The sequence below is a fragment of the Archocentrus centrarchus genome, chromosome 11 (assembly GCF_007364275.1).
Source record: "Archocentrus centrarchus isolate MPI-CPG fArcCen1 chromosome 11, fArcCen1, whole genome shotgun sequence".
Classification (NCBI taxonomy): domain Eukaryota; kingdom Metazoa; phylum Chordata; class Actinopteri; order Cichliformes; family Cichlidae; genus Archocentrus; species Archocentrus centrarchus.
The window spans coordinates 2,121,547-2,146,518 of NC_044356.1; the positions used below are offsets into that span (position 1 = coordinate 2,121,547).

General features: G+C 39.4%; 2 protein-coding genes across 3 annotated transcripts; both read right to left on the minus strand.

The window, feature by feature from the left end:
* Positions 1–1,854: 1,854 nt before the first annotated feature.
* LOC115788165 (mucin-5AC-like) lies at positions 1,855–12,389 on the minus strand. The gene is made up of 9 exons (XM_030741108.1): positions 12,338–12,389; positions 11,633–11,699; positions 9,632–11,547; positions 9,335–9,512; positions 3,709–3,772; positions 3,359–3,556; positions 3,017–3,259; positions 2,495–2,749; positions 1,855–2,284 (listed from the first exon to the last, which is right to left on the minus strand). Exons 2-9 carry the CDS (start codon positions 11,670–11,672, stop codon positions 1,855–1,857), a joined length of 3,324 nt encoding a protein of 1,107 aa, XP_030596968.1. The 5' UTR covers positions 11,673–11,699; positions 12,338–12,389.
* Positions 12,390–16,308: 3,919 nt separating this feature from the next.
* On the minus strand, positions 16,309–20,337 carry LOC115788422 (mucin-5AC-like). Of its 2 annotated transcripts, XM_030741435.1 has the most exons (3): positions 20,286–20,337; positions 19,578–19,644; positions 16,309–19,491 (listed from the first exon to the last, which is right to left on the minus strand). In XM_030741435.1, exons 2-3 carry the CDS (start codon positions 19,615–19,617, stop codon positions 17,018–17,020), a joined length of 2,514 nt encoding a protein of 837 aa, XP_030597295.1. In that variant the 5' UTR covers positions 19,618–19,644; positions 20,286–20,337; the 3' UTR covers positions 16,309–17,017. The 2 variants fall into 2 exon arrangements, with proteins under 2 accessions (XP_030597295.1, XP_030597296.1); XM_030741436.1 differs by lacking the exon at positions 20,286–20,337 and having other exon boundaries at positions 19,578–19,680.
* Between the last annotated feature and the right edge of the window lie 4,635 nt (positions 20,338–24,972).

Genomic DNA, 24,972 nt, shown 5'->3' on the forward strand with positions numbered 1-24,972 from the left:
TTTTGAGGGCTTTTATTTTACTTACATCACATGATCCTGTATGACGTTTTTGAAAAGTATAAAAGGACAAAAGACGACAATAAATAAAATATAGCTCATCCCATCACAAATGTTTGGATGACAAATACATACACAGACATTATCTCCAGGAGGGAAAATATCTAACATCTCTCACTCTCACTTATGCCGACACTCACACACGTATAAATACAATAAATATCAAATTAAATATTGGTAATATGGTTATTAAAACATTTGAATTCTTCACGTTCTTCACATTTTATGACTTAATTTAGAAGATGTGAATTTAAAGGAAAAATGTTAATATGAATTAAATGCATGTGATATCAGGGCAACAACTACTGACAAGAAGCTGATTTTGCTGAGGATGGAAGAGGAACTGGTTGGGGCAGTTGTGGTTTTGGTTGTTGTAGCTGTAGTTGTTGTTGTTGCAGCTGTGGTTGTTGTTACTGCAGCTGTGGTTGTTGTTACTGCAGCTGTGGTTGCTGTTCCAGCAGCCGTGGTTGTTGGGGCAGTTGTGGTCGATGGTGCGAAAGTTGCGGCTGTTGCTGAAGCAGTGGTTGTTGTTCCTGCAGCTGTGGATGTCATTGCTGCACCTGCGGTTGTTGTTGCGGAAGCTGTGGTTGCTGTTCCAGCAGCCGGGGTTGTTCGGGCAGTTGTGGTCGATGTTGTGAAAGTTGTGGCTGTTGCTGAAGCAATGGTTGTTGTTCCTGCAGCTGTGGATGTCATTGCTGCACCTGTGGTTGTTGTTGCGGAAGCTGTGGTTGCTGTAGGGTCAACTGTGATCAATGTTGCTGCTGCAGTGGTTGTTGGGAAAGATGTGGTCAAAGTTGTGGATGCTGTGGTTGTTGTTGGTGCACCTGGGGTTGTTGCTGCAGCTGTGGATGTTGTAGGAGCAGTTGTGGTCGATACTCCAACACTGGTTGTTGGGGAGGCTGTTGTCAATGTAGTAGAAGCTGTGGTTATTGTTTCTGCAGCTGTGGTTGTTACTGCAGCTGTAATTATAAAGGATATTGTAGTAGTTGATGGAGCAGTTGTTGTTTCCACAGCTGTACTTGTTGGAGCAGTTGTGGTTTCCGTTTTGGTTTGTGCAACTGTAGTTGTTGATTCAGCAGTTGTTGTAAGAGCCATTGTGGTTGTAGTTGGGGCAGCCGTCACTGTCATTGCTGTATCTGTAGTTGCTGTTCCAGCAGGAGTGGTTGTTGGGGCAGCTGTGGTCTTTTCTTCAGCTGTAGTTGTTGCAGCAGTTGTTTGTTCTGCAGCTGTAGATGAAGGGGCAATTGTACTCATTGAGTCTACAATGGGTTTAGGGGCCAGTGTGGTTGTTGTTGGAGCAGCCGTGGTTGTTGAGACAGCTGTGGTCGTTTCTGCAGCTGTAGTTGTTGCAGCAGTTGTTTGTTCTGCAGTTGTAGATGAAGGGGCAATTGTACTCATTGAGTCTGCAATGGTTGTAGGGGGCAGTGTGCTTGTTGTTGGAGCAGCTGAAGATGTCATTGCTGCAGCTGTCGTTGCAGCAGCCGTGGTTGCTGGGGCAGCTGTGGTTGTTTCTGAAACTGTAGTTGCTGCGGCGGTTGTTGTTGTTTCTGCTCCTGTAGTTGAAGGTGCAATTGTACTCACTGATTCTGCAGTGGTTGTAGGGACCGATATGGTTGTCGATGTTGCAGCCGTCATTGTCGTTGCTGCATCTGTGGATGTTGTTGCAGCAGCTGTTGTTGTTGCAACAGTCGTTGTTGTTTCTGCAACTGTAGTTGTAGGGGAAGTTGTAGTTGTTGATTCAGCGGTAACTGTAGGGGGCATTGTGGTTGTAGTTGGGGCAGCCGTCATTGTCGTTGCTCAATCTGTAGTTGCTGTTGCAGCAGGAGTGGTTGTTGGGGCTGCTGTGGTCGTTTCTGCAGCTGTAGTTGTTGCAGCAGTTGTTTGTTCTGCAGTTGTAGATGAAGGGGCAATTGTACTCATTGAGTCTGCAATGGTTGTAGGGGCAGGGTGGTTGTTGTTGGAGCAGCCGAAGATGTCATTGCTGCAGCTGTCGTTGCAGCAGCCGTGGTTGCTGGGGCAGCTGTGGTTGTTTCTGTAGCTGCAGTTGCTGCGGCAGTTGTTGTTGTTTCTGCTCCTGTAGTTGAAGGTGCAATTGTACTCGCTGATTCTGCAGTGGTTGTAGGGACCGATATGGTTGTCGATGTTGCAGCCGTCATTGTCGTTGCTGCATCTGTGGATGTTGTTGCAGCAGCTGTAGTTGCTGCAACAGTCGTTGTTGTTTCTGCAACTGTAGTTGTAGGGGAAGTTGTAGTTGTTGTTTCAGCTGTAACTGTAGGGGCCATTGTGGTTGTAGTTGGGGCAGCCATCATTGTCGTTGCTCTATCTGTAGTTGCTGTTCCAGCAGGAGTGGTTGTTGGGGCTGCTGTGGTCGTTTCTGCAGCTGTAGTTGTTGCAGCAGTTGTTTGTTCTGCAGCTGTAGATGAAGGGGCAATTGTACTCATTGAGTCTGCAATGGTTGTAGGGGGCAGTGTGCTTGTTGTTGGAGCAGCCGAAGATGTCATTGCTGCAGCTGTCGTTGCAGCAGCCGTGGTTGCTGGGGCAGCTGTGGTTGTTTCTGTAGCTGTAGTTGCTGCGGCAGTTGTTGTTGTTTCTGCTCCTGTAGTTGAAGGTGCAATTGTACTCAATGATTCTGCAGTGGTTGTAGGGACCGATATGGTTGTCGATGGTGCAGCCGTCATTGTCGTTGCTGCATCTGTGGATGTTGTTGCAGCAGCTGTAGTTGTTGCAACAGTCGTTGTTGTTTCTGCAACTGTAGTTGTAGGGGAAGTTGTAGTTGTTGTTTCAGCGGTAACTGTAGGGGCCATTGTGGTTGTAGTTGGGGCAGCCGTCATTGTCGTTGCTCTATGTGTAGTTGCTGTTCCAGCAGGAGTGGTTGTTGGGGCAGCTGTGGTCGTTTCTGCAGCTGTAGTTGTTGCAGCAGTTGTTTGTTCTGCAGTTGTAGATGAAGGGGCAATTGTACTCATTGAGTCTGCAATGGTTGTAGGGGGCAGTGTGCTTGTTGTTGGAGCAGCCAAAGATGTCATTGCTGCAGCTGTCGTTGCAGCAGCCGTGGTGGTTGGGGCAGCTGTGGTTGTTTCTGCAGCTGTAGTTGTTGCAGCAGTTGTTTGTTCTGCAGTTGTAGATGAAGGGGCAATTGTACTCATTGAGTCTGCAATGGTTGTAGGGGGCAGTGTGCTTGGTGTTGAAGATGTCATTGCTGCAGCTGTGGTTGTTGCAGTGGTTGTTGTTGTTTCTGCAGCTATAGTTGTAGTGGAAATTGTAGTTGATTCAGCAGTAGCTGTTGTTGTAGCTGTTGATTCACCAGTGGTTGTAGGGGCTGATGTGGTTGTCATATCTGAAATTGTAGTTGTAGGGGAAGTTGCAGTTGTTGTTCCTGCAGCTGTGGTTGTAGGGGCAGCCGTGGTTGTCATTGCTGCAGCTGTGGTTGTTGTTGCAGCAGCCGTGGTTGTTAAGGTAGGTGTGGTTGTTTCTGCAGTGGCAGTTGTTGTCATTTCTGCAACTGTGCTTGTAGCAACAGTTGTAGTTGTTGATTCAGCAATGGTTGTGTTGGTCTGGGCGTTGCAGCAGGCTGAATGGAAGATATCCTGTTATTTTCATATTGTTGATGTTAAGTTGATGTAAAATTATTTGAACAATGATAGTTTATCTTACCAACAAACAGAAGAAAGATGAAAGATGTCTTTGTCATCATGGTGAAGCTTTTTCTCAGCTGCACCTTCTGGAAATTAAGTTCCTCATGGTTATTACCATGTGAAAGAAAGCCTAAATACATAATCTCTCTACAGTAGCTTCAGTGCAGTTTTATAAATTTGTGTTGGAGAAAAGTTTGAGGTTCACATGCCATAACACACAAAAAAATGTTTAGTTAAATAAATTAACAGATACAGTTCTAATATTTCACTGAGATCATTGATTATAAAATGTTTCTTTTATGAATTTGGCAATATTCTTCTCCTACAGTTTAATTTGTCATGTCATGATAATTTTTCCACATCTCTAAACAAGGTGGGTCTTTAGATTGACTGTGAATCAAACTGTGAATTTATGTATTTATATAAAAGTCCAAAAGTTTCTTATAAGTAGTATTATTTGAATACAAATTATGATGTCTAAATATATATAAAATTATATTTTTGGAAAGTGTGTTTTTCCACTCCTCTTTACATAAATAGTATTAAAAATCTTACAAGTCATTTTAGAACATGTAAAGTGTCATTAAAAAAGATTTAAAAATCTTTAAAAAAGATATGCACATTGATGTAAAACTCAAATTGCCTTTTAAATTGCTAGATTGGTTCAATGTAATAAATCATATTTGGACAGAAGTAATATATTTCGTAATATAATAGAATTACTTACATATTATTTCTATGTTTGTATGTCGTCCACTGCAGTGAAAGAATCTGAGGTCCTCCAATTTCAGCTCCTCTTTTTATAAGCACCTGACACAAGCCTGAGGACAAATATGTGCAGGTGAAGTAATGGCACTTAACGTCACGGTTAAAGGTGTGTCCACTAATGCTTTAATTATCTACATGTCTCTCCTATTGTTCTCCTGAAGCAGTGATCACTTTGAATTTTGGAGTTGACAGGATGTTACCTACAAACACATTTGTGACATTGTTTCTTGTGAACTTCTACATTTTTCCCTGTGTGAATATGGCTATGTTTATAATTGGGTTGGATGTGATTGTGGTTTCATGGCTACATTAGGACTACATATAAGAGATGACCATTTTGGGCCAGTTAAATCCAGTAGACTAAAGATAAGCTACTTCCTGGATAAATAAAGCTCAATAACTGGTTGAGTCGTTTCAGCCTAAGAAACAATATTTACAGGCTTCTGCTGCTTGGTAGTCAGTGTCCACATAAAATAACTATATTTTTTCTATTTCTCTCTCTTCTTTCTTTTAAACAAATTCAAGGGTATCAGCCAGTTACCATTTTGAAGTTGAAGTTCAATTTTCAAGCTTTGATTGTTTTTTCTTTTCATAAATTGATGAAATTTTCACCAAATTGAGTAAATGAGTCAGTTTTAAAGGAGATTTTTAGAAATGTTATTGTTATCCACCGTATTATGTCACTTAATGCCTGGAAATATTTTTCTGTTTATAGAGACACAAAATAAGGCTGAAAACTCAACAATATTCACAAGATAAATATTCTACTGAGAATTAATTTGTTAGCCAACATTCTCTTTTATGGTACCTTTGATTAAAACAAAGAAACTCAGTGCTTCACAATCAGAAAACATCCACATTTAAAGATGTAGTCCTTGGGTTGTTTTGATCATTTCGAAACCATACAAAATATTATTTTATCTCCTCTGTGCGTTATGAGAATGTTTTCTTTTGATGGATTATTTCTGATTGGTGTAACTGCATCTTGTGCAAGCTTAATACAAAAGATTTTCCTGTGCTCTGTACCTCTTCTGAGATTAATATTACTGACTAAAAGATGTTCATACAGACATAATAATAAACCAGATCAGAAACTAGTGACTGAGACCATAAAGTTATCAGAGAAATGTTTGCTGAAGTCAGATGAGCAGAAGAGTGATTTTCTCAAAGACCTCTATAATTTGCAGCCAGGAGGCACCCTCTGCTGGCCATGATGAAAAATGCAGGTTTAAGGCACTTCAGCATTGGCTTCACTTTTCAGACGTCCATCTTTTATATTCAGCCTGTGCACCTAATGTCAGAGAGCTTCAAATACACACAGGTGTCAAACAACTGAGTTTAAAAAGATTCTTACAAACTAAGGTCTCACTGCAAGAGTTTAAAAGGCATCCAATTTTATTTCTCAACACTTAAAACAGCCTCAGTGTGATTGAGTCTTGATATGTAAATATTTTATTTGTAAGGACATTCTGTTTTCTTTCTTTTTTATTAACTCATGGGTACTTTTCACATCAGTCCAGTTTTATGATTTGTTTGTCAGTATTTCTAAACAACCTTATACTTTATGTTCAATTGTAGTTTCTCTTGTACTTGCTGACAAAATATTTCCAAATCATGAATTTACATTCTAAACCTGACTGTGGTGGTGGTCTGTAGTTTCAGCTTGGCTGCTGGGGTACAGATGGGGCAGAGTGGTTTGGAGAGTAATGCAAAGTGGACCAACTTCTTCTTTTATTCAGTGGTGTTTTAGGGACGGACAGACACACACAAACACACGCACACCCACCCACGCATGCACAAACACACTCATACAATCGCACAGCACCTCCAAAGCCGTCACAGTGCTGTGCGGTGTAACTACATCTGAATACAAGTCCTACAGTGCAGCGATGTAAGTCGTTTGGCCCAAACATCAAACACGACCAATATAAGTGCGACTTTTAAGCCTAAAACAATTCTCAGTATTCATGATGTATCTCAACATTTTACACTGTACCTGTTGTTCCTTTCAGCAACAGTAGGAAGCAGCAAACCTGAACTAAGTAAAGGAAATTCATATACACGTTTTATAGTTCAGCACACAAGTGGAAGAAAACGTGATTTTACTGATGGGTCTTTTTACAGTACTTTTTTGGTGTTGATTATTATCACTTTAAGGACTTGTTTGTATTGATTCATATTTTTGTAATATCTTAAACAGAAGTTACCCTTGTGTTAATCATTCATAATTAGCAGGCACAAACCCCTTAAAAGAATTTCCCAGCTTGCTCTGGAAGTGGTTGAGTCTTCCCTGAGGAATGCACCATATCCGTCAAACAGGAGTCAACGCGTCACTGAATGTTTACGATTCACTTTATGTGGCTCGTCACAGGGAGACCTACCCTGTGTGACCTTGAATCAGCTGCTTCTTGTGACGACGACACGTTTCTAAAGCGTAATGAGACTTTGGTGGAGCTCTGATGATCTGTGTGTTTATTTTCTCTGTGGATCACGTCAGCTGTGTCTTATTGCAACATCAACCCTAAAATATGCCCCAGACCTCACAACACACACATATCTAAAAATAAACTCCTCAGTATTTTTCGCGGAGCAGCTAAAACAGAAATTGAAGGTCTCTGTTACCAGGTAGAATCCAGCATTGGAGAAAAGTTTACAACTTTAATCAGCTAAATCTTACAACTAAGAGTCCTGTATTCAAAATCAGCATGAAAAAGAAGAGAGAGATAGATAGATAGATAGATAGATAGATAGATAGATAGATAGATAGATAGATAGATAGATAGATGGATAGATAGATAGATAGATAGATGGATAGATAGATAGATAGATAGATAGATAGATGTCCAGTGTCCTTCTCTATGCCACTCTAGTCAGAGTCCAGCTCCAGTCCAACCATTGACCCAACCCACATGAGCTAGTTATTTAGCTGCATCACATCTTCTTTCCTAATGCTGCCTCCCCAGGACACTACCACAAATAAAAGAATGCTAGCAACTATAGATTGGTAGAACATCTGCAAGTGTTTCCTGGAAATGTTGAAGGACTCCAAACTTCTTAAGAAATAAAGTCGGCTCTGTCCCTTCCTGTATAGCTTATCTGCCCACATCTGCCAGTCCAGTTTGTCATCCACTTGCACACTGAGATATTTATAGGTCCTCATTACCCCCCCCCCCCCCAATAGAGTCAGGCTGGGGGTGTGGTCCAGACCTACAGAAGTCCACTACCATCTCCCTGAATCTACAGTGGGCGCAGGTCCAACTATTTATGGTAATGCTATGAGTGTACTCTATTTAATTAAGTTGTATTTATATAGCACCAAATCTCATGGTGCTTTATATTGTAAAGACCCTATGCAAAACAATTTATTTATAAAAGCACATTTGTTACTAAAATGCATTCTATTCTATTATATTCTATTTTATTGTATTCTATTCTATTCTTAGAATAAAGATTTCCTGTTCACTACATGCCCTGGATGCTATGTCTTGGATTATTTGGTGTTGTGGCTAAAGTGTGTGTTCTGAACACAGGACAACTGATTTTTGAGGTGATAGTTTGGTTTCGACAGGGAGGTCTGGGATGTTGTGAGAGCAGTTTGAGTTTTTGGATTTGTGTTTAAAATGGATGGAGGGTTCAAGAAATGTGTTCTAGCAATTCAGAAATACTTTAATAAATACTAGACTAAATCAGGTGACATTTTAAAACTTCTGTCTTCTGACTTGTGCATCCCTGTTTACTGAGGAATGAGAACTGCATCCATAAACTTATTACCTCTGCCCAGGAGATATTTTATATATATACTGTTTATTTTGTTTCATACTATTTTCATGTCATTCTGTCAGCAAACACAATAGGTTGAAATTTTTGAAAGAATGCTGAAAAACCTTTGTAGGAGTATAGATATAGTATAGATGGGGTCATGCTAATAATACAATAAACTTTGGCCACCAGAGTATTCAAGTCTAACTTAATGATTTGAAATTAGCCAAAAGCCTCATGAGGACTGACCTGACTGTGACCAGGTTTACTCTAATCAGAATTCTCACCTCTGCAGCAAGATTCCTTCAAAAAAATGTCTTTGAGGTCTCAGTGCTTTTATTTGAAAGGAAATAAGTTGTGTCAGTGTCCACTGCATGAAAATATTTTAAGAGGTCCTGACCAAATGTCCATATCAGATGAGTTGGGATTGAGACAACCTTCCACTGGCTACTTATTCTCAATCCTTAATGACATGTGAAGCCTGTGTTTTGGCTGAAAGGAAAATGTTGTAAATCTTCAGCAAACACATAAAAAGATATTTTTTGGTGAGTAAAAGAATTGCGACATACCAACAAATAAGTTCAATGTGATTATATCAGAATTGCTCAACTCAAATTATTGTGTATTTTTGAGGGCTTTTATTTTACTTACATCACATGATCCTGTATGACGTTTTTGAAAAGTATAAAAGGACAAAAGACGACAATAAATAAAATATAGCTCATCCCATCACAAATGTTTGGATGACAAATACATACACAGACATTATCTCCAGGAGGGAAAATATCTAACATCTCTCACTCTCACTTATGCAGACACTCACACACGTATAAATACAATAAATATCAAATTAAATATTGGTAATATGGTTATTAAAACATTTGAATTCTTCACTTTCTTCACATTTTATGACTTAATTTAGAAGATGTGAATTTAAAGGAAAAATGTTAATATGAATTAAATGCATGTGATATCAGGGCAACAACTACTGACAAGAAGCTGATTTTGCTGAGGATGGAAGAGGAACTGGTTGGGGCAGTTGTGGTTTTGGTTGTTGTAGCTGTAGTTGTTGTTGTTGCAGCTGTGGTTGTTGTTACTGCAGCTGTGGTTGTTGTTACTGCAGCTGTGGTTGCTGTTCCAGCAGCCGTGGTTGTTGGGGCAGTTGTGGTCGATGTTGCGAAAGTTGCGGCTGTTGCTGAAGCTGTGGTTGTTGTTCCTGCAGCTGTGGATGTCATTGCTGCACCTGCGGTTGTTGTTGCGGAAGCTGTGGTTGCTGTTCCAGCAGCCGTGGTTGTTCTGGCAGTTGTGGTCGATATTGTGAAAGTTGTGGCTGTTGCTGAAGCAATGGTTGTTGTTCCTACAGCTGTGGATGTCATTGCTGCACCTGTGGTTGTTGTTGCGGAAGCTGTGGTTGCTGTAGGGTCAACTGTGATCAATGTTGCTGCTGCAGTTGTTGTTGGGAAAGATGTGGTCAAAGTTGTGGATGCTGTGGTTGTTGTTGGTGCACCTGTGGATGTTGCTGCAGCTGTGGATGTTGTAGGAGCAGTTGTGGTCGATACTCCAACACTGGTTGTTGGGGAGGCTGTTGTCAATGTAGTAGAAGCTGTGGTTATTGTTTCTGCAGCTGTGGTTGTTACTGCAGCTGTAATTATAAAGGAATTTGTAGTAGTTGATGGAGCAGTTGTTGTTTCCACAGCTGTACTTGTTGGAGCAGTTGTGGTTTCCGTTTTGGTTTGTGCAACTGTAGTTGTTGATTCAGCAGTTGTTGTAGGAGCCATTGTGGTTGTAGTTGGGGCAGCTGTCAGTGTTGTTGCTGTATCTGTAGTTGCTGTTCCAGCAGGAGTGATTGTTGGGGCAGCTGTGGTTGTTTCTGCAGCTGTAGTTGTTGCAGCAGTTGTTTGTTCTGCAGCTGTAGATGAAGGGGCAATTGTACTCATTGAGTCTGCAATGGTTGTAGGGGGCAGTGTGCTTGTTGTTGGAGCAGCCGAAGATGTCATTGCTGCAGCTGTCGTTGCAGCACCAGTGGTTGCTGGGGCAGCTGTGGTTGTTTCTGCTCCTGTAGTTGAAGGTGCAATTGTACTCACTGATTCTGCAGTGGTTGTAGGGAACGATGTGGTTGTCGATGGTGCAGCCGTCAATGTCGTTGCTGCATCTGTGGATGTTGTTGGGGCAGCAGCTGTAGTTGTTGCAACAGTCGTTGTTGTTTCTGAAACTGTAGTTGTAGGAGAAGTTGTAGTTGTTAATTCAGCGGTAACTATAGGGGCCATTGTGGTTGTAGTTGGGGCAGCCGTCATTGTCGTTGCTCTATGTGTAGTTGCTGTTCCAGCAGGAGTGGTTGTTGGGGCAGCTGTGGTCGTTTCTGCAGCTGTAGTTGTTGCAGCAGTTGTTTGTTCTGCAGTTGTAGATGAAGGGGCAATTGTACTCATTGAGTCTGCAATGGTTGTAGGGGGCAGCGTGCTTGTTGTTGGAGCAGCCGAAGATGTCATTGCTGCAGCTGTCGTTGCAGCAGCCGTGGTTGCTGGGGCAGCTGTGGTTGTTTCTGTAGCTGTAGTTGCTGCGGCAGTTGTTGTTGTTTCTGCTCCTAGAGTTGAAGGTGCAATTGTACTCACTGATTCTGCAGTGGTTGTAGGGACCGATATGGTTGTCGATGGTGCAGCCGTCATTGTTGTTGCTGTATCTGTGGATGTTGTTGCAGCAGCTGTAGTTGTTGCAACAGTCGTTGTTGTTTCTGAAACTGTAGTTGTAGGGGAAGTTGTAGTTGTTGATTCAGCGGTAACTGTAGGGGCCAGTGTGGTTGCTGTTGGAGAAGCCGTGGTTGTTGGGGCAGCTGTGGTCGTTTCTGCAGCTGTAGTTGTTGCAGCAGTTGTTTGTTCTGCAGTTGTAGATGAAGGGGCAATTGTACTCATTGAGTCTGCAATGGTTGTAGGGGGCAGTGTGCTTGTTGTTGAAGATGTCATTGCTGCAGCTGTGGTTGTTGCAGTGGTTGTTGTTGTTTCTGCAGCTATAGTTGTAGTGGAAATTGTAGTTGATTCAGCAGTAGCTGTTGTTGTAGCTGTTGATTCACCAGTGGTTGTAGGGGCTGATGTGGTTGTCATATCTGAAATTGTAGTTGTAGGGGAAGTTGCAGTTGTTGTTCCTGCAGATGTGGTTGTAGGGGCAGCCGTGGTTGTCATTGCTGCAGCTGTGGTTGTTGTTGCAGCAGCCGTGGTTGTTAAGGTAGGTGTGGTTGTTTCTGCAGTGGCAGTTGTTGTCATTTCTGCAACTGTGCTTGTAGCAACAGTTGTAGTTGTTGATTCAGCAATGGTTGTGTTGGTCTGGGCGTTGCAGCAGGCTGAATGGAAGATATCCTGTTATTTTCATATTTGCTCACATTTAAGTTGATGTAAAATTATTTGAACAATGATAGTTTATCTTACCAACAAACAGAAGAAAGATGAAAGATGTCTTTGTCATCATGGTGAAGCTTTTTCTCAGCTGCACCTTCTGGAAATTAAGTTCCTCATGGTTATTACCATGTGAAAGAAAGCCTAAATACATAATCTCTCTACAGTAGCTTCAGTGCAGTTTTATAAATTTGTGTTGGAGAAAAGTTTGAGGTTCACATGCCATAACACACAAAAAAATGTTTAGTTAAATAAATTAACAGATACAGTTCTAATATTTCACTGAGATCATTGATTATAAAATGTTTCTTTTATGAATTTGGCAATATTCTTCTCCTACAGTTTAATTTGTCATGTCATGATAATTTTTCCACATCTCTAAACAAGGTGGGTCTTTAGATTGACTGTGAATCAAACTGTGAATTTATGTATTTATATAAAAGTCCAAAAGTTTCTTATAAGTAGTATTATTTGAATACAAATTATGATGTCTAAATATATATAATTATACTTTGGAAAGTGTGTTTTTCCACTCCTCTTTACATAAATAGTATTAAAAATCTTACAAGTCATTTTAGAACATGTAAAGTGTCATTAAAAAAGATTTAAAAATCTTTAAAAAAGATATGCACATTGATGTAAAACTCAAATTGCCTTTTAAATTGCTAGATTGGTTCAATGTAATAAATCATATTTGGACAGAAGTAATATATTTCGTAATATAATAGAATTACTTACATATTATTTCTATGTTTGTATGTCGTCCACTGCAGTGAAAGAATCTGAGGTCCTCCAATTTCAGCTCCTCTTTTTATAAGCACCTGACTCAAGCCTGAGGACAAATATGTGCAGGTGAAGTAATGGCACTTATCGTCACGGTTAAAGGTGTGTCCACTAATGCTTTAATTATCTACATGTCTCTCCTATTGTTCTCCTGAAGCAGTGATCACTTTGAATTTTGGAGTTGACAGGATGTTACCTACAAACACATTTGTGACATTGTTTTCTTGTGAACTTCTACATTTTTCCCTGTGTGAATATGGCTATGTTTATAATTGGGTTGGATGTGATTGTGGTTTCATGGCTACATTAGGACTACATATAAGAGATGACCATTTTGGGCCAGTTAAATCCAGTAGACTAAAGATAAGCTACTTCCTGGATAAATAAAGCTCAATAACTGGTTGAGTCGTTTCAGCCTAAGAAACAATATTTACAGGCTTCTGCTGCTTGGTAGTCAGTGTCCACATAAAATAACTATATTTTTTCTATTTCTCTCTCTTCTTTCTTTTAAACAAATTCAAGGGTATCAGCCAGTTACCATTTTGAAGTTGAAGTTCAATTTTCAAGCTTTGATTGTTTTTTCTTTTCATAAATTGATGAAATTTTCACCAAATTGAGTAAATGAGTCAGTTTTAAAGGAGATTTTTAGAAATGTTATTGTTATCCACTGTTATATGTCACTTAATGCCTGGAAATATTTTTCTGTTTATAGAGACACAAAATAAGGCTGAAAACTCAACAATATTCACAAGATAAATATTCTACTGAGAATTAATTTGTTAGCCAACATTCTCTTTATGGTACCTTTGATTAAAACAAAGAAACTCAGTGCTTCACAATCAGAAAACATCCACATTTAAAGATGTAGTCCTTGGGTTGTTTTGATCATTTCGAAACCATACAAAATATTATTTTATCTCCTCTGTGCGTTATGAGAATGTTTTCTTTTGATGGATTATTTCTGATTGGTGTAACTGCATCTTGTGCAAGCTTAATACAAAAGATTTTCCTGTGCTCTGTACCTCTTCTGAGATTAATATTACTGACTAAAAGATGTTCATACAGACATAATAATAAACCAGATCAGAAACTAGTGACTGAGACCATAAGTTATCAGAGAAATGTTTGCTGAAGTCAGATGAGCAGAAGAGTGATTTTCTCAAAGACCTCTATAATTTGCAGCCAGGAGGCACCCTCTGCTGGCCATGATGAAAAATGCAGGTTTAAGGCACTTCAGCATTGGCTTCACTTTCAGACGTCCATCTTTTATATTCAGCCTGTGCACCTAATGTCAGAGAGCTTCAAATACACACAGGTGTCAAACAACTGAGTCTTGATATGTAAATATTTTATTTGTAAGGACATTCTGTTTTCTTTCTTTTTATTAACTCATGGGTACTTTTCACATCAGTCCAGTTTTATGATTTGTTTGTCAGTATTTCTAAACAACCTTATACTTTATGTTCAATTGTAGTTTCTCTTGTACTTGCTGACAAAATATTTCCAAATCATGAATTTACATTCTAAACCTGACTGTGGTGGTGGTCTGTAGTTTCAGCTTGGCTGCTGGGGTACAGATGGGGCAGAGTGGTTTGGAGAGTAATGCAAAGTGGACCAACTTCTTCTTTTATTCAGTGGTGTTTTAGGGACGGACAGACACACACAAACACACGCACACCCACCCACGCATGCACAAACACACTCATACAATCGCACAGCACCTCCAAAGCCGTCACAGTGCTGTGCGGTGTAACTACATCTGAATACAAGTCCTACAGTGCAGCGATGTAAGTCGTTTGGCCCAAACATCAAACACGACCAATATAAGTGCGACTTTAAGCCTAAAACAATTCTCAGTATTCATGATGTATCTCAACATTTTACACTGTACCTGTTGTTCCTTTCAGCAACAGTAGGAAGCAGCAAACCTGAACTAAGTAAAGGAAATTCATATACACGTTTTATAGTTCAGCACACAAGTGGAAGAAAACGTGATTTACTGATGGGTCTTTTACAGTACTTTTTTGGTGTTGATTATTATCACTTTAAGGACTTGTTTGTATTGATTCATATTTTTGTAATATCTTAAACAGAAGTTACCCTTGTGTTAATCATTCATAATTAGCAGGCACAAACCCCTTAAAAGAATTTCCCAGCTTGCTCTGGAAGTGGTTGAGTCTTCCCTGAGGAATGCACCATATCCGTCAAACAGGAGTCAACGCGTCACTGAATGTTTACGATTCACTTTATGTGGCTCGTCACAGGGAGACCTACCCTGTGTGACCTTGAATCAGCTGCTTCTTGTGACGACGACACGTTTCTAAAGCGTAATGAGACTTTGGTGGAGCTCTGATGATCTGTGTGTTTATTTTCTCTGTGGATCACGTCAGCTGTGTCTTATTGCAACATCAACCCTAAAATATGCCCCAGACCTCACAACACACACATATCTAAAAATAAACTCCTCAGTATTTTTCGCGGAGCAGCTAAAACAGAAATTGAAGGTCTCTGTTACCAGGTAGAATCCAGCATTGGAGAAAAGTTTACAACTTTAATCAGCTAAATCTTACAACTAAGAGTCCTGTATTCAAAATCAGCATGAAAAAGAAGAGAGAGATAGATAGATAGATAGATAGATAGATAGATAGATAGATAGATAGATAGATAGATAGATAGATAGATAGATAGATAGATAGATAGATAGATAGATAGATAGATGGATAGATAGATAGATAGATAGATAGATAGATAGATAGATAGATAGATAGATAGATAGATGTCCAGTGTCCTTCTCTATGCCACTCTAGTCAGAGTCCAGCTCCAGTCCAACCATTGACCCAACCCACATGAGCTAGTTATTTAGCTGCATCACATCTTCTTTCCTAATGCTGCCTCCCCAGGACACTACCACAAATAAAAGAATGCTAGCAACTATAGATTGGTAGAACATCTGCAAGTGTTTCCTGGAAATGTTGAAGGACTCCAAACTTCTTAAGAAATAAAGTCGGCTCTGTCCCTTCCTGTATAGCTTATCTGCCCACATCCGCCAGTCCAGTTTATCATCCACTTGCACACTGAGATATTTATAGGTCCTCATTACCCCCCAATAGAGTCAGGCTGTGGGTGTGGTCCAGACCTACAGAAGTCCACTACCATCTCCCTGAATCTACAGTGGGCGCAGGTCCAACTATTTATGGTAATGCTATGAGTGTACTCTATTTAATTAAGTTGTATTTATATAGCACCAAATCTCATGGTGCTTTATATTGTAAAGACCCTATGCAAAACAATTTATTTATAAAAGCACATTTGTTACTAAAATGCATTCTATTCTATTATATTCTATTTTATTGTATTCTATTCTATTCTTAGAATAAAGATTTCCTGTTCACTACACGCCCTGGATGCTATGTCTTGGATTATTTGGTGTTGTGGCTAAAGTGTGTGTTCTGAACACAGGACAACTGATTTTTGAGGTGATAGTTTGGTTTCGACAGGGAGGTCTGGGATGTTGTGAGAGCAGTTTGAGTTTTTGGATTTGTGTTTAAAATGGATGGAGGGTTCAAGAAATGTGTTCTAGCAATTCAGAAATACTTTAATAAATACTAGACTAAATCAGGTGACATTTTAAAACTTCTGTCTTCTGACTTGTGCATCCCTGTTTACTGAGGAATGAGAACTGCATCCATAAACTTATTACCTCTGCCCAGGAGATATTTTATATATATACTGTTTATTTTGTTTCATACTATTTTCATGTCATTCTGTCAGCAAACACAATAGGTTGAAATTTTTGAAAGAATGCTGAAAAACCTTTGTAGGAGTATAGATATAGTATAGATGGGGTCATGCTAATAATACAATAAACTTTGGCCACCAGAGTATTCAAGTCTAACTTAATGATTTGAAATTAGCCAAAAGCCTCATGAGGACTGACCTGACTGTGACCAGGTTTACTCTAATCAGAATTCTCACCTCTGCAGCAAGATTCCTTCAAAAAAATGTCTTTGAGGTCTCAGTGCTTTTATTTGAAAGGAAATAAGTTGTGTCAGTGTCCACTGCATGAAAATATTTTAAGAGGTCCTGACCAAATGTCCATATCAGATGAGTTGGGATTGAGACAACCTTCCACTGGCTACTTATTCTCAATCCTTAATGACATGTAAAGCCTGTGTTTTGGCTGAAAGGAAAATGTTGTAAATCTTCAGCAAACACATAAAAAGATATTTTTTGGTGAGTAAAAGAATTGCGACATACCAACAAATAAGTTCAATGTGATTATATCAGAATTGCTCAACTCAAATTATTGTGTATTTTTGAGGGCTTTTATTTTACTTACATCACATGATCCTGTATGACGTTTTTGAAAAGTATAAAAGGACAAAAGACGACAATAAATAAAATATAGCTCATCCCATCACAAATGTTTGGATGACAAATACATACACAGACATTATCTCCAGGAGGGAAAATATCTAACATCTCTCACTCTCACTTATGCAGACACTCACACACGTATAAATACAATAAATATCAAATTAAATATTGGTAATATGGTTATTAAAACATTTGAATTCTTCACGTTCTTCACATTTTATGACTTAATTTAGAAGATGTGAATTTAAAGGAAAAATGTTAATATGAATTAAATGCATGTGATATCAGGGCAACAACTACTGACAAGAAGCTGATTTTGCTGAGGATGGAAGAGGAACTGGTTGGGGCAGTTGTGGTTTTGGTTGTTGTTGTTGCAGCTGTGGTTGTTGTTACTGCAGCTGTGGTTGTTGTTACTGCAGCTGTGGTTGTTGTTACTGCAGCTGTGGTTGCTGTTCCAGCAGCCGTGGTTGCTGTTCCAGCAGCCGTGGTTGTTGGGGCAGTTGTGGTCGATGTTGAGAAAGTTGCGGCTGTTGCTGAAGCAGTGGTTGTTGTTCCTGCAGCTGTGGATGTCATTGCTCCACCTGCGGTTGTTGTTGCGGAAGCTGTGGTTGCTGTTCCAGCAGCCGTGGTTGTTCGGGCAGTTGTGGTCGATGTTGTGAAAGTTGTGGCTGTTGCTGAAGCAATGGTTGTTGTTCCTACAGCTGTGGATGTCATTGCTGCACCTGTGGTTGTTGTTGCGGAAGCTGTGGTTGCTGTAGGGTCAACTGTGATCAATGTTGCTGCTGCAGTGGTTGTTGGGAAAGATGTGGTCAAAGTTGTGGATGCTGTGGTTGTTGTTGGTGCACCTGTGGATGTTGCTGCAGCTGTGGATGTTGTAGGAGCAGTTGTGGTCGATACTCCAACACTGGTTGTTGGGGAGGCTGTTGTCAATGTAGTAGAAGCTGTGGTTATTGTTTCTGCAGCTGTGGTTGTTACTGCAGCTGTAATTATAAAGGAATTTGTAGTAGTTGATGGAGCAGTTGTTGTTTCCACAGCTGTACTTGTTGGAGCAGTTGTGGTTTCCGTTTTGGTTTGTGCAACTGTAGTTGTTGATTCAGCAGTTGTTGTAGGAGCCATTGTGGTTGTAGTTGGGGCAGCTGTCAGTGTTGTTGCTGTATCTGTAGTTGCTGTTCCAGCAGGAGTGATTGTTGGGGCAGCTGTGGTTGTTTCTGCAGCTGTAGTTGTTGCAGCAGTTGTTTGTTCTGCAGCTGTAGATGAAGGGGCAATTGTACTCATTGAGTCTGCAATGGTTGTAGGGGGCAGTGTGCTTGTTGTTGGAGCAGCCGAAGATGTCATTGCTGCAGCTGTTGTTGCAGCACCCGTGGTTGCTGGGGCAGCTGTGGTTGTTTCTGCTCCTGTAGTTGAAGGTGCAATTGTACTCACTGATTCTGCAGTGGTTGTAGGGAACGATGTGGTTGTCGATGGTGCAGCCGTCATTGTCGTTGCTGCATCTGTGGATGTTGTTGGGGCAGCAGCTGTAGTTGTTGCAACAGTCGTTGTTGTTTCTGAAACTGTAGTTGTAGGAGAAGTTGTAGTTGTTAATTCAGCGGTAACTATAGGGGCCATTGTGGTTGTAGTTGGGGCAGCCGTCATTGTCGTTGCTCTATCTGTAGTTGCTGTTCCAGCAGGAGTGGTTGTTGGGGCAGCTGTGGTCGTTTCTGCAGCTGTAGTTGTTGCAGCAGTTGTTTGTTCTGCAGCTGTAGATGAAGGGGCAATTGTACTCATTGAGTCTGCAATGGTTGTAGGGGGCAGCGTGCTTGTTGTTGGAGCAGCCGAAGATGTCATTGCTGCAGCTGTCGTTGCAGCAGCCATGGTTGCTGGGGCAGCTGTGGTTGTTTCTGTAGCTGTAGTTGCTGCGGCAGTTGTTGTTGTTTCTGCTCCTAGAGTTGAACGTGCAATTGTACTCACTGATTCTGCAGTGGTTGTAGGGACCGATATGGTTGTCGATGGTGCAGCCGTCATTGTTGTTGCTGCATCTGTGGATGTTGTTGCAGCAGCTGTAGTTGTTGCAACAGTCGTTGTTGTTTGTGAAACTGTAGTTGTAGGGGAAGTTGTAGTTGTTGATTCAGCGGTAACTGTAGGCGCCAGTGTGGTTGCTGTTGGAGCAGCCGTGGTTGTTGGGGCAGCTGTGGTCGTTTCTGCAGCTGTAGTTGTTGCAGCAGTTGTTTGTTCTGCAGTTGTAGATGAAGGGGCAATTGTACTCATTGAGTCTGCAATGGTTGTAGGGGGCAGTGTGCTTGTTGTTGAAGATGTCATTGCTGCAGCTGTGGTTGTTGCAGTGGTTGTTGTTGTTTCTGCAGCTATAGTTGTAGTGGAAATTGTTGTAGTTGATTCAGCAGTAGCTGTTGTTGTAGCTGTTGATTCACCAGTGGTTGTAGGGGCTGATGTGGTTGTCATAGGGGCAACCGTGGTTGTTTGGTCAGCTGTGGTTGTTTCTACAGCTGCTGTTGTTGTCGGATATGAAATTGTAGTTGTAGGGGAAGTTGCAGTTGTTGTTCCTGCAGCTGTGGTTGTAGGGGCAGCCGTGGTTGTCATTGCTGCAGCTGTGGTTGTTGTTGCAGCAGCCGTGGTTGTAAAGGTAGGTGTGGTTGTTTCTGCAGTGGCAGTTGTTGTCATTTCTGCAACTGTGCTTGTAGCAACAGTGTTAGTTGTTGATTCAGCAATGGTTGTGTTGGTCTGGGCGTTGCAGCAGGCTGAATGGAAGATATCCTGTTATTTTCATATTTGCTCACATTTAAGTTGAATGTAAAATTATTTGAACAGTAATAGTTTATCTTACCAACAAACAGAAGAAAGATGAAAGATGTCTTTGTCATCATGGTGAAGCTTTTTCTCAGCTGCACCTTCTGGAAATTAAGTTCATCATGGTTATTGCCATGTGAAAGAAAGCCTAAATACATAATCTCTCTACAGTAGCTTCAGTGCAGTTTTATAAATTTGTGTTGGAGAAAAGTTTGAGGTTCACATGCCATAACACACAAAAAAATGTTTAGTTAAATAAATTAACAGATACAGTTCTAATATTTCACTGAGATCATTGATTATAAAATGTTTCTTTTATGAATTTGGCAATATTCTTCTCCTACAGTTTAATTTGTCATGTCATGATAATTTTTCCACATCTCTAAACAAGGTGGGTCTTTAGATTGACTGTGAATCAAACTGTGAATTTATGTATTTATATAAAAGTCCAAAAGTTTCTTATAAGTAGTATTATTTGAATACAAATTATGATGTCTAAATATATATAAAATTATATTTTTGGAAAGTGTGTTTTTCCACTCCTCTTTACATAAATAGTATTAAAAATCTTACAAGTCATTTTAGAACATGTAAAGTGTCATTAAAAAAGATTTAAAAATCTTTAAAAAAGATATGCACATTGATGTAAAACTCAAATTGCCTTTTAAATTGCTAGATTGGTTCAATGTAATAAATCATATTTGGACAGAAGTAATATATTTCGTAATATAATAGAATTACTTACATATTATTTCTATGTTTGTATGTCGTCCACTGCAGTGAAAGAATCTGAGGTCCTCCAATTTCAGCTCCTCTTTTTATAAGCACCTGACTCAAGCCTGAGGACAAATATGTGCAGGTGAAGTAATGGCACTTAACGTCACGGTTAAAGGTGTGTCCACTAATGCTTTAATTATCTACATGTCTCTCCTATTGTTCTCCTGAAGCAGTGATCACTTTGAATTTTGGAGTTGACAGGATGTTACCTACAAACACATTTGTGACATTGTTTTCTTGTGAACTTCTACATTTTTCCCTGTGTGAATATGGCTATGTTTATAATTGGGTTGGATGTGATTGTGGTTTCATGGCTACATTAGGACTACAGTACATATAAGAGATGACCATTTTGGGCCAGTTAAATCCAGTAGACTAAAGATAAGCTACTTCCTGGATAAATAAAGCTCAATAACTGGTTGAGTCGATTCAGCCTAAGAAACAATATTTACAGGCTTCTGCTGCTTGGTAGTCAGTGTCCACATAAAATAACTATATTTTTTCTATTTCTCTCTCTTCTTTCTTTTAAACAAATTCAAGGGTATCAGCCAGTTACCATTTTGAAGTTGAAGTTCAATTTTCAAGCTTTGATTGTTTTTTCTTTTCATAAATTGATGAAATTTTCACCAAATTGAGTAAATGAGTCAGTTCTAAAGGAGATTTTAAAAATGTTATTGTTATCCACCGTATTATATCACTTAATGCCTGGAAATATTTTTCTGTTTATAGAGACACAAAATAAGGCTGAAAACTCAACAATATTCACAAGATAAATATTCTACTGAGAATTAATTTGTTAGCCAACATTCTCTTTTATGGTACCTTTGATTAAAACAAAGAAACTCAGTGCTTCACAATCAGAAAACATCCACATTTAAAGATGTAGTCCTTGGGTTGTTTTGATCATTTTGAAACCATACAAAATATTATTTTATCTCCTCTATGCGTTATGAGAATGTTTTCTTTTGATGGATTATTTCTGATTGGTGTAACTGCATCTTGTGCAAGCTTAATACAAAAGATTTCCCTGTGCTCTGTACCTCTTCTGAGATTAATATTACTGACTAAAAGATGTTCATACAGACATAATAATAAACCAGATCAGAAACTAGTGACTGAGACCATAAAGTTATCAGAGAAATGTTTGCTGAAGTCAGATGAGCAGAAGAGTGATTTTCTCAAAGACCTCTATAATTTGCAGCCAGGAGGCACCCTCTGCTGGCCATGATGAAAAATGCAGGTTTAAGGCACTTCAGCATTGGCTTCACTTTTCAGACGTCCATCTTTTATATTCAGCCTGTGCACCTAATGTCAGAGAGCTTCAAATACACACAGGTGTCAAACAACTGAGTCTTGATATGTAAATATTTTATTTGTAAGGACATTCTGTTTTCTTTCTTTTTTATTAACTCATGGGTACTTTTCACATCAGTCCAGTTTTATGATTTGTTTGTCAGTATTTCTAAACAACCTTATACTTTATGTTCAATTGTAGTTTCTCTTGTACTTGCTGACAAAATATTTCCAAATCATGAATTTACATTCTAAACCTGACTGTGGTGGTGGTCTGTAGTTTCAGCTTGGCTGCTGGGGTACAGATGGGGCAGAGTGGTTTGGAGAATAATGCAAAGTGGACCAACTTCTTCTTTTATTCAGTGGTGTTTTAGGGACGGACAGACACACACAAACACACGCACACCCACCCATGCATGCACAAACACACTCATACAATCGCACAGCACCTCCAAAGCCGTCACAGTGCTGTGCGGTGTAACTACATCTGAATACAAGTCCTACAGTGCAGCGATGTAAGTCGTTTGGCCCAAACATCAAACACGACCAATATAAGTGCGACTTTTAAGCCTAAAACAATTCTCAGTATTCATGATGTATCTCAACATTTTACACTGTACCTGTTGTTCCTTTCAGCAACAGTAGGAAGCAGCAAACCTGAACTAAGTAAAGGAAATTCATATACACGTTTTATAGTTCAGCACACAAGTGGAAGAAAACGTGATTTTACTGATGGGTCTTTTTACAGTACTTTTTTGGTGTTGATTATTATCACTTTAAGGACTTGTTTGTATTGATTCATATTTTTGTAATATCTTAAACAGAAGTTACCCTTGTGTTAATCATTCATAATTAGCAGGCACAAACCCCTTAAAAGAATTTCCCAGCTTGCTCTGGAAGTGGTTGAGTCTTCCCTGAGGACTGCACCATATCCGTCAAACAGGAGTCAACGCGTCACTGAATGTTTACGATTCACTTTATGTGGCTCGTCACAGGGAGACCTACCCTGTGTGACCTTGAATCAGCTGCTTCTTGTGACGACGACACGTTTCTAAAGCGTAATGAGACTTTGGTGGAGCTCTGATGATCTGTGTGTTTATTTTCTCTGTGGATCACGTCAGCTGTGTCCTATTGCAACATCAACCCTAAAATATGCCCCAGACATCACAACACACACATATCTAAAAATAAACTCAGAATTTTTCGCGGAGCAGCTAAAACAGAAATTGAAGGTCTCTGTTACCAGGTAGAATCCAGCATTGGAGAAAAGTTTACAACTTTAATCAGCTAAATCTTACAACTAAGAGTCCTGTATTCAAAATCAGCATGAAAAAGAAGAGATAGATAGATAGATAGATAGATAGATAGATAGATAGATAGATAGATAGATAGATAGATAGATAGATAGATAGATAGATAGATAGATAGATAGATAGATAGATAGATAGATAGACAGATGTCCAGTGTCCTTCTCTATGCCACTCTAGTCAGAGTCCAGCTCCAGTCCAACCACTGACCCAACCCACATGAGCTAGTTATTTAGCTGCATCACATCTCCTTTCCTAATGCTGCCTCCCCAGGACACTACCACAAATAAAAGAATGCTAGCAACTATAGATTGGTAGAACATCTGCAAGTGTTTCCTGGAAATGTTGAAGGACTCCAAACTTCTTAAGAAATAAAGTCGGCTCTGTCCCTTCCTGTATAGCTGCCCACATCTGCCAGTCCAGTTTGTCATCCACTTGCACACTGAGATATTTATAGGTCCTCATTACCCCCCCAATAGAGTCAGGCTGTGGGTGTGGTCCAGACCTACAGAAGTCCACTACCATCTCCCTGAATCTACAGTGGGCGCAGGTCCAACTATTTATGGTAATGCTATGAGTGTACTCTATTTAATTAAGTTGTATTTATATAGCACCAAATCTCATGGTGCTTTATATTGTAAAGACCCTATGCAAAACAATTTATTTATAAAAGCACATTTGTTACTAAAATGCATTCTATTCTATTATATTCTATTTTATTGTATTCTATTCTATTCTTAGAATAAAGATTTCCTGTTCACTACACGCCCTGGATGCTATGTCTTGGATTATTTGGTGTTGTGGCTAAAGTGTGTGTTCTGAACACAGGACAACTGATTTTTGAGGTGATAGTTTGGTTTCGACAGGGAGGTCTGGGATGTTGTGAGAGCAGTTTGAGTTTTTGGATTTGTGTTTAAAATGGATGGAGGGTTCAAGAAATGTGTTCTAGCAATTCAGAAATACTTTAATAAATACTAGACTAAATCAGGTGACATTTTAAAACTTCTGTCTTCTGACTTGTGCATCCCTGTTTACTGAGGAATGAGAACTGCATCCACAAACTTATTACCTCTGCCCAGGAGATATTTTATATATATACTGTTTATTTTGTTTCATACTATTTTCATGTCATTCTGTCAGCAAACACAATAGGTTGAAATTTTCGAAAGAATGCTGAAAAACTTTTGTAGGAGTATAGATATAGTATAGATGGGGTCATGCTAATAATACAATAAACTTTGGCCACCAGAGTATTCAAGTCTAACTTAATGATTTGAAATTAGCCAAAATCCTCATGAGGACTGACCTGACTGTAACCAGGTTTACTCTAATCAGAATTCTCACCTCTGCAGCAAGATTCCTTCAAAAAAAATGTCTTTGAGGTCTCAGTGCTTTTATTTGAAAGGAAATAAGTTGTGTCAGTGTCCACTGCATGAAAATATTTTAAGAGGTCCTGACCAAATGTCCATATCAGATGAGTTGGGATTGAGACAACCTTCCACTGGCTACTTATTCTCAATCCTTAATGACATGTGAAGCTTGTGTTTTGGCTGAAAGGAAAATGTTGTAAATCTTCAGCAAACACATAAAAAGATAATTTTTGGTGAGTAAAAGAATTTCGACATACCAACAAATAAGTTCAATGTGATTATATCAGAATTGCTCAACTCAAATTATTGTGTATTTTTGAGGGCTTTTATTTTACTTACATCACATGATCCTGTATGACGTTTTTGAAAAGTATAAAAGGACAAAAGACGACAATAAATAAAATATAGCTCATCCCATCACAAATGTTTGGATGACAAATACATACACAGACATTATCTCCAGGAGGGAAAATATCTAACATCTCTCACTCTCACTTATGCAGACACTCACACACGTATAAATACAATAAATATCAAATTAAATATTGGTAATATGGTTATTAAAACATTTGAATTCTTCACGTTCTTCACATTTTATGACTTAATTTAGAAGATGTGAATTTAAAGGAAAAATGTTAATATGAATTAAATGCATGTGATATCAGGGCAACAACTACTGACAAGA